Source organism: Eucyclogobius newberryi, unplaced genomic scaffold (assembly GCF_026437365.1).
Source record: "Eucyclogobius newberryi isolate DKJ021-1_F unplaced genomic scaffold, fEucNew1.0.hap1 SCAF_18, whole genome shotgun sequence".
NCBI classification, from domain to species: Eukaryota; Metazoa; Chordata; class Actinopteri; order Gobiiformes; family Gobiidae; genus Eucyclogobius; species Eucyclogobius newberryi.
In genome coordinates this window covers 30,625,626-30,635,146 of record NW_027315812.1, presented here as the reverse complement: position 1 = coordinate 30,635,146, position 9,521 = coordinate 30,625,626, and the positions used below count along the sequence as shown (strand labels likewise).

General features: G+C 44.6%; 1 protein-coding gene across 2 annotated transcripts in view; it reads right to left on the bottom strand.

Annotated features, from left to right (window-relative positions):
* Nucleotides 1-423: 423 nt before the first annotated feature.
* The window catches only part of LOC140364826 (rho guanine nucleotide exchange factor 4-like), a 54,645-nt gene continuing 45,547 nt past the window's right edge, over nucleotides 424-9,521 (bottom strand). For both annotated transcript variants that reach the window (XM_072451207.1, XM_072451208.1), the window contains 9 exons: nucleotides 8,723-8,902; nucleotides 6,664-6,864; nucleotides 6,415-6,594; nucleotides 5,945-6,177; nucleotides 5,480-5,609; nucleotides 4,959-5,090; nucleotides 4,588-4,831; nucleotides 4,230-4,307; nucleotides 424-1,065 (listed from right to left, as the gene is read on the bottom strand). In XM_072451207.1, the coding sequence (XP_072307308.1) occupies nucleotides 905-1,065; nucleotides 4,230-4,307; nucleotides 4,588-4,831; nucleotides 4,959-5,090; nucleotides 5,480-5,609; nucleotides 5,945-6,177; nucleotides 6,415-6,594; nucleotides 6,664-6,864; nucleotides 8,723-8,902 (1,539 nt within the window). In that variant the 3' untranslated portion in view covers nucleotides 424-904. The remainder of the gene's footprint in view (nucleotides 1,066-4,229; nucleotides 4,308-4,587; nucleotides 4,832-4,958; nucleotides 5,091-5,479; nucleotides 5,610-5,944; nucleotides 6,178-6,414; nucleotides 6,595-6,663; nucleotides 6,865-8,722; nucleotides 8,903-9,521) is intronic.

Here is a 9,521-nt window from a genome sequence, read left to right as displayed (position 1 = left end):
GAGTAAATCGACGACTAAATCTAGAAGAAAAAACATGAAAAATAAAAAATACGATTTTTGTCAAAACTATTATGGATTTAGTCAAATTAACATTTTTGTGGACTAAGTCTATAAGAAAGTATTTGTCTAAAAATCTAAATAATTTTAGTCAAAATTAGACAAAAATGAAATGAAATACTCACAATATGAATGATTTGAACATGTGTGTTGCATCGCTCCGTCAGATATGATTTGTTTTTTCTCATTTTATGTGTCCAACCTTTGAAAACACCAGATTTTACAGATCATTTTATGTTTTGTCCGTCCGATCACATTAACTTCAAATCTAAAAGTTTCCCCAAATACCTTTTTACTCTTACTTGAAACATTTCTTGTATCACTACTTTGTACTTCTACTACTTGAGTCATTATTTTGAAGTAAACTCTACCAGCCCTTGGTTTAAGATAAGACAATACACTATGAATCAGAGGGTTGCCAGTTCAATTCCCGGTGTGTGGGTTAAGACACTTCTCTACCATGTACTTTGCTGTACAGGAAGGGCATCTGGCGTAAAAAACCTCACCCAAACGACAAACTAAGGCAGAACAGGCGGCCTCTGAACGATGAAGCTACACAGTCTCCTCTGGATCCCTTTTACAAAAAACACAAGTGGCTGGCACAAAGAGACATTGGCAAAAGGTAATGATACTTCAATGGCAGCACAGTCAGGAGTCAGATCACTGGCAGCAGCAGCAGCAGCAGCAGCAGCAGTAGTGGTAGTAATAGTAGTAGTAGTAGTAGTAGAAGTAATAGTAGTGGCATAGGCCCATAGTTTGATTGCTCTCCACCATAAAGTGCTTTCACAGAGTCTCCCTGCGCCTCCTCAGAACAGTTCCTTTGAGTCTGAGGCAGAGGAGGAGCGCTTCATTTCTTGAAAGGGGTGAGCCTGCCGATGTTGTGCCAGAAGGTGGAGGCAGACTTGCGCTTGGGCTCGGCCAGCATGAAGACCTGCTGCTGGGGCAGAGCTGTGGGCAGGGACGGGTGCTTCTGACGGACCAGGAAGTCGTAGTATGGTCGGGTCACCGCTGGAACAGACAGCAGCAAAGTGTGTTGTGTGAAACATTGATCAAATACTGCACGTGTAACTGACCAGGCTTGTCAAAGGACGACTGAGTAAAAGAAACAGGTCCTTTGACTTCCTGTTTAGAAGTGCAGAAGTGATAAGCCCTGCCTCTTCATAGCTGCATTTCACTGTAACAAGCAATGGATTTTCATATACCGTATTCCCGGATTCTATGTTTTTTACATCGTTTTGACCGGGGTGCGACTTATACTCCGGAGCGACTTATATGTGATATTATTAGTTATTATTTGTTATTTTCATATTGGCAACCAGATTTCACATGACAACCACAAGAGGGCTCTAAAGCGACGCAGCGACAATCTAAGCGACGTAGAAAAAGTATCAGCACTTCCTCTACCTCCGGAGTTTGCAGAGTTGTTTAGAAGTGACACCGAGGTTGTGATTGGTTGTGCAGAGTAACAATTGCAGTAACGTATGTATGAATAAAATCGGAACAAGTCAAAACTACTCAAAACAACGTTGACACAAACACTGCATCAAAATTGGGACTAAACCAAGGATAATCCTGGAGCTAAACCAAGACTAGAGCAGGACTAAACCAGGACTAGAAAAGGACCAAACAAAGTCTTCAACAAGGACGATGTATGAGGTATGAACTTAGCACAACTGTAAACTGAACTCGGTGTTGATGCATCTGCTGTTGCCGTGTGGTGCCTATTGTCTGGTGTTGAAGAACAGACCGGGCACAGCTGTTTAGAAGTGACACCGAGGAAGAAGAATTCAATGGATTTAGTGATTTGGGGTAAGACTGATGCTTTGGTAATTTTTAAATTCCACTTCAAGATGTTCTTGGTCTCGGATTCTATCAAATAAATTTCCCCCAAAAATGCAACTTATACTCCAGTGCAACGTACATGTGTTTTTTTCTTTTCTATTATGCATTTTAGGCTGGTGCAACTTATACTCCGGAAAATACGGTACATGTTTTTATTTTAGAAAAGTGCCATTTTAGAATCCCACATATCAGTGGCGTGCGGTCAGAGCCAGCAAGGCAGTGTCAGAACAATGTTTAAATTGTTCTAAAATATATCCAAATGAGCCTGTTTTTCCCTCACTTCTGCTGCTGAAGCTTGGCTGAACTCACAGTGTCTTTTACTGGCCTCTACAGGTCGCTGAGCGGTACTGCACGGGAAGCATGGTTCTGCTTTTCCCACAGCGTCTCAGTCTGTGTCTGTGTTCAGGGTCGGCACTAGGTCATATAGGGAATCAGGACGGAAGTTACAGAATCCATTATGGCGGCCCAAATCACTTGCGGTTAGCAACAGTGCGGCATCATCACCATTCTGGAGCCAAGACACAAGATTTCCTGTCTCGCAGTGGAAAAATCTTCAGATGTGTTGGACTAGCAGATAATGACACGGTGTATGATGCAGAAGACACTGGGTTCGACTCCCGCCCAGGAATGTATTTTGGAACTTATAGATAGTTTGTTTTGGGATGAGTTAGCTACACTTTTGCAAATACAGAGCCATGGCATAAACTAGTTTTAACCAGACAAAGTAAACCTAACTTTCCTCATTCATTGTCATTATTCAACTTCAAGAAAATAATGGCTGGATCAGATGAACAGCTGAGCAAACATTTACATTTTTTTCCTACTACTACAAAAAACTTAGGGTTAGGGGTTAGGGTTGGGGGGGTTAGGGGTTAGGGTTAGGGTATACTTCGGATTTGGACCCAAGAGAGGAAATTATTATCTGACATAATAATATATAATAGATTCATGGAGCGGTCACGGTCGCCGCCATGTTGGATTCAGTCACTTCCGTCCCGATTCCCTATATGACCTAGAGCCGACCCCGTGTTCAGGGGCCCGTTCATGCTCCACTCTCTAACAGGAGCTTTTAGAGGTCTGCACATGTGCTCTGAGGATCACACAGCCTCAGACCCACACATCTGCGCTCCAACCACCTGAATAATGCTGTGTGGGACTCAAGGATGTTTGCATGTTCTGCTCTAACTGAGCATGTGCAGAAGAGAAGTGCAAGTTTCAACAAACTGACTTAAAAAAATCTTTTAGAGACAAGTCTGTGTTTGTAGCTAAGACTGCTCATGTTTATAATGATTAGACGTTAGTTAGAAATACAGGTTATCATTTAACAACATAGTAGAAAAAGCTTCAGTTGTAGTCATCTGGACTCAGTTTGAAAAAATAGACGTTTCGACTCTCATCCAAGAGTCATTGTCAATAAAAGAATTTAGATCGAGAACTCCGATATTAATACTGTTCTGTGGTAAGACCCGCCCATTGGGCGGAGCCTTCCTGAAGTAGAAAGAGTTGTTTGTTTCAACAGAAACTCCCCCCTTGTATCTACCGAGCCTATTCAGAATTTTAATGGGCTATTAGAATCCTCTTTGTCTTTGTGAGACCCTGGCTCAACCACCCTGAGTACCTGATTAGCATCTAAATGTCCTGGTCCTGGTCCTCTACCTTTCCAGGGGTTCAGTAACCCATTATAAATAACAGGAAGATTAAACCTTAGCCCTCCATTTCTGTTTAAAGAAGGTCTTTCTTTTTTAACAAAAATAGCTTCCTTAACTCCTCTTTCAAACCATCTTTTCTCCCTGCTTAAAACCTTCACCTCACCGTCTTCAAACGAGTGATTAGAGGCTTCAAGATGGAGATGCACGGCGCTCTGTGGTCCTGAACTTGTATTTCTTCTGTGCTGATAAAGCCTCTTGTGTAGAGGCTGTTTTGTCTCACCTATGTAACGTTCTTTACAGCTTTCTTCACTGCATTGGATCGAATAAACTACATTGCTCTGTTTTTGAGTCGGCAACTTGTCCTTAGGGTGAACCAGTTTTTGTCTTAAAGTGTTTCCTGGTTTAAAATAAACAGGGACTTGGGGAGAGGGATTACACCGACATTTAACAACATAGAGCACTAATTTGTGTTATGAGTTGGTCGGTGAAGTGAGTTTATTTAATCCATTGAGCATCTCAGGTATGGTTCTGTGCTCTGGTTCTGTGCACATAAAGCTCTTAACGCCTTGTTACCTGGGCAGCTCATTTGCATATCTTGGCACGTGAAAACTGTCTGAAGCTGGTGTTAAACTTCACAGATGCATAATGATGGGCTTCCCTATGGGCTGCTTATGCATGTACCTTTGGGCTTCCCTGTAGGATGGCTCTTGCAGGCGTTCAGCATGGCCTGCTTCTTCTGCACCTCTGTCAAAGAGAAACCTGCCAAGAGAAAGAGTTTGTGTTAATGTAGAAAAAGATTCAGTTGTAGTGATCAGGACACTCCAGGACCAATGATTGTGTTAATATCCACAAAACTGTCACACAAATGAACAAGTCAACTGTGTGTGTGTGTGTGTGTGTGTGAGATAACACTGTGTGTGTGTGTGTGTGTGTGTGTGTGTGTGAGATAACACTGTGTGTGTGTGTGTGTGTGTGTGTGTGTGTGTGTGTGTGTGCGTGTGTGTGCGTGTGTGTATGTGTGTATGTGTGTGTGTAGTACCTGTTTCCCGGTCGGTCAGCACTTGTCTCCTCTCGTTGCTGAACGCCCTGAGCCAGCGCTGCTTGTGCTCAGGCTTCTTGGCACACAGCAGGAGGAGCTGGTCTCCAGAGCATGACTGAAGCTTCAGAGCATTCTTCACACTCACGTTAAAGTCCTTCTCTTTCCCATCCTCCACATCCACAACCTCCATCTGGTCCATGTCCACCCGGCCCTTGTAGTACAGGATGTCCCTGCGCAGCAGGTCCTACAGACACACACGGAGACAGAGAGAGTGCCGCTGCTAAGTGCTTGTTCCTTAGGACTTAAACTGTTTCAGGAGTTGATTGCAACTCTTTGTTCGCCAATGTCCCGTCTCAGGTCAGTGCTCTCACCTTCTTGCAGAAGACCATCTGATGGTCGAAGAGGAAGAACATTCTCTGCTGGCCCTTGGTCTGAGGAGGGGACATTTTGGTGAGCTCTCCAGAGAAGATGAGCTCTGAGCTGCGGCTTAAGATGTCCTCACCCTACAGGGGACACACACGTCCTCCAGGTTAACAAAGACGTATGGGTTTAATGTTCATAGCTGTGTATGTGACATATGATGTATTTGGTAGAAAGGTGTGTTGGGTCCATGTGTTAATGGAGAACATCTTTTCGGCCCCTCTTGTTAATCAGTACCGTATGTTCCGGACTATAAGTCGCACCGGAGTATAAGTCGCACTAGCCAAAAAATGCATAATAGAGAAAAAAACATGCGGTTGCAAGTGTGAAAATAACAAATAATATCACATATAAGTTGCTCCGGAGTATAAGTATATAAGTATAAATATAAGTATAAGTCGCACCCCGGCCAAAACTATGAAAAAAATATGGTATGTCCCTAATGGCTTTCAGTGTTAGAAGTTCCTTTGACCTCCCAGTCTTCAATGGAGCTCTGCCATTGGGCGATCTTGTCGATGTTCTCTAAGCGTCTCTTTCTCTCGTTGATGAGGCGAGCAACGTTCTTCATCGCGTCCAGCGCAGCCTCCACGTCTTTGTAATCTCTACAACACAAGCCCAAGTATGTCAATGTTACTCCTAAACTAGACATTCTTTCCTTTGTGCCAGGCTAGAACCAAAACACTGAGCAGCTCTGTTCTCTCCTGGAATTCTGACCAGAGGATAAAAGCAGAGCCCTCTGCTGTTTCAGCTGAAAACTTTGAACATTTAGAAAACACATGGCACATGAAACGTTCTCTAATTTAAAGTAAAAGTAAGTTCAAACAAATGTAATATATATTTTTTCCAATGGGTAAACAATTTACACATCTACCCAGCATTTTTCTATGACAAAAGTCAGAGCTATGCAAAAAGTAAGGGGACGCATGCTTTGGGGCACCTGTGCTGCGGGTTGGTGTACTTGAGCAGCTCGGCCAGCTGCAGAGGGTACTTGCAGATCTTCTGGACAGGCGTGAGGAGGAACCCGTCAAGAGAGATGTCGATCATTCGCTGCAGCAGACGGCACGCCTCAAAGAAGAACACGTACTTGTTCACCTTTATGAGTCGGGACAGCTGTGCACACGCGTTTGGGTGGTTGTTACAGTACTCCGAGTAGATTTGAAACTCCGTCTGCTGTAGAGGAAAATGGACAATCGCAAATTCAAGAATAAAGCCAGCGTCCCAAATGTCACAGCACAAGACTCTGCAAAGCATTTTGTCTAATTAAGAATTCCATAAGACATAGTAAGTATTTTTCCTCCTTCCACCTACAAGTCTTTTGTCTGCTACCTTTGCCTCACAGCCAATCACCTCGAAAACCAGACATCACCACGCTCTCTCCCCTCTGCTCTCCTGGAGCAGTGGACTTACGTGCTGTAGGAAGCAAGCTCCGACCTCACTGGTGTGGGGCTGCTCCTTAATAAACCTCTTCTCCAGGGCTTTGAGGAAGCGTCTCTGGAAGCGGTAGATCTCTTCAATGTTTCCAAAGATGGTTCTCAGCTGCTCCTCAGAGAACATGTCGGTTCGCTTACGGCATTGCTTTATGTAACCCTAAGGAGAACACAAGTGAGGGACGTATCTGCAATTAAAACTAGCCTGGCACAGCTCGTATTCCTGTACCTCACAGATGTCCTTGAGGTGCTTGATATAGTCCCTCTCAGTGCTAATGATCTCGTTGATAACGTTGGACCGCATCTGTTCTTTGCAGGGCAGACTCGGTCCCAGGTACAGGCCCAGTTGTAAAGGGTCATTCTGCCCCCGTTGACCGTCCTCCAGGTGGGACAGGTACTCCTCCATGGGCTCGTCCTGGTTCACACGTAACTAAACACAACAGCACAGACATGAGTTAGAAAGAGCTTTTCATGTTATAAATCAGGGTTACTCAAAAACGTTTTCTTGAGGGCCAGACTTTTTGGAGTGCCATGGCCTACACCGGATAGCTCTGCTTATTAACACACTTAACACTTTCCGTTGGATTGGAATTTTTGTCTGCCGCCGGAGCCCACCGCAAGCTGTTTCCCACCACAAGCCATTTCCCTATATTAATGATTAGTTATCACGTGAGTATGTGGTTTCACGAGTTTATGATCAAATCACTGCAAAAGCACCGCAAAGCTCCATTCCTAATGTGAACTATCCACTGCAAGAACACTGCTCCTACACAGCAGCCAGGGCTACACCGGGTGCAGAATTAGATGACCTATCACTAACACTAAGTTTGGGTGTGTGCAGTAGTTTGTAGGCCACTCTAACTCTAGTGATAATGGCTAAAAATATATATATTAAAAAATGCAACACTATTTGAACACTGAAAAAAACTCCAGCCCACCACAACCTGACAATATCTCCCGCTATTGCCCGCTCCTGTTGTAGGTCTAAACCAGGTCTAAACCAAGTCTGAAATAGGAATAATCCAGAATTAACCCAGGACAAAACCAGGATCACCATACCCCTATGATCTGTTTAAAGTTGAGGATTGTGACGTATCCTGGTATAGTGCAGCCAGGGCCCCACCCTAGAGCCAGGTCTGGGTTGGATCTCAACACCTTTGCCTGCGCGGCCTGGCCAGACACAGCCCGAAGGAGCAATGTGGGTCTACCCTCCTCTGGGCTCACCCTCCGTAGAGGTTGGGCAAAATGAGGACTGGGCAGTGGTCGAGGTATCCCTCGACGACCCAAGCTGGGGGCAAAGAGGATGAACTTAATCCTCCACAGGGGTTAGGCTCTGGAACCCAAGACCTTGAGGGGGGTTGGACGCTCCATTTCTCTAGCATTGCCCACAGGGAGAGGCTTGTGTGGGCTTGCTTACAGACCCACAGCTCAGCCGCCACAAGTAGGAGTTCACCCAAGTGAACGAGATTCTTGTTCGGGTCGGGGACACGTCTCAGCAGTGCTGCTGCTACCCAGCCTTCTTGGAGTCCCTGGGAGGGGTACTGGACAGTGCACTGACCGGGGACTCTATAGTTCTACTGGGGGACTTCAACACCCACTTGAGCAACGCCAGTGACACCTGAAGAAGGGCGATCAGAAGGAACAGTCTCTATGATCTTAAACCGAGGGGTGTTTTGTTATTAGACTTCTGTGCTAGTCACAGTTTGCCCATAACAAACACCATGTTCCAGCACAAGGGTGTGCATCAGTGCACGTGGCACCGACATGCTGGAGGTCGATGATCAACTTTGTTGTTGTGTCATCTGACCTTCAGCCGTGTGTCTTGGAAGAGAGGAGACGTCAACCAATCCCCGGCTGGTGGTGAGTTTAATGGGTTCTATTCCAACTTTCGACCATTTGCACAATATCTATACCCCCTCACTGGCCAATGTCCCGCTACACCTGTCCTGTTGAACAAAGCCTTTGGGCCGGAAAAGAAAACTTTAAATAAGTAATTTGGGTATTTTGGTCATTTATAAAGTCAATTTGTAATTTTAAAGAGAACCCCTTCGCAAGAAAAAAAAAATTACGTCTTTGAAAAATATGAATAGATTTTATGGCAGTGTAAACATTTTTTATACAAAAGGTGGATGAAAAACTTCCAGTGTTTCTATTTTTTTTAACAAGGCACGAGTGTGTGGACTGAAACTTGATTTTAAAAAGAACAATATTTGCAATATTGTTTCTAAAATGTTTAAGCCTTAGTGGTGTTGATGTGCTCTGGTCTGGTGTTTCAAACTGTTCCTCACCCGTACGAAGCTGGCAGGGAACCAGCCCTCGCTGTCCTGTATGCGGCCCCACCACCACTCCTTGTTGGTCGCGTCAACGACTTCGATGACGTCCCCCGCCTTAAAGCCCAGCTCCTGGTCATCCATGGTCACATGATCCCACAGGGCCTCGGCGTAGACTACACTACCATCGCTAATCAGCTGCAGGAGAAGAAAGAAGGTAAGGATACAGGAGTAACAGCACTGAACAGCTGCAGGAGAGGAACAAATGTAAGGATACAGGAATAACAGCACTGAACAGCTGCAGGAGAAGAACAAATGTAAGGATACAGGAGTAACAACACTGACCAGCTGCAGGAGATGAAAGAATGTAAGGATACAAGAGTAACAACACTGATCAGCTGCAGGAGAGGAAAGAAGGTAAGGATACAAGAGTAACAACACTGATCAGCTGCAGGAGAGGAAAGAAGGTAAGGATACAAGAGTAACAGCACTGATCAGCTGCAGGAGAGGAAAGAAAGTAAGGATACAAGAGTAACAACACTGATCAGCTGCAGGAGAGTAAAGAAGGTAAGGATACAAGAGTAACAGCACTGATCAGCTGCAGGAGAGTAAAGAAGGTAAGGATACAAGAGTAACAGCACTGAACAGCTGCAGGAGCGGAAAGAATGCTGATACTTTTCACACATTATCAAAGTCTATCATAATAGCGGACCATGGATGTCAGGAACAGTATAACATAGTTTTAACTCCTGTGTAAACTCCTGTAAAATCCTGTTGAATCAGAGGCAAATACATGATAAGTTAAAATAAAAAACAA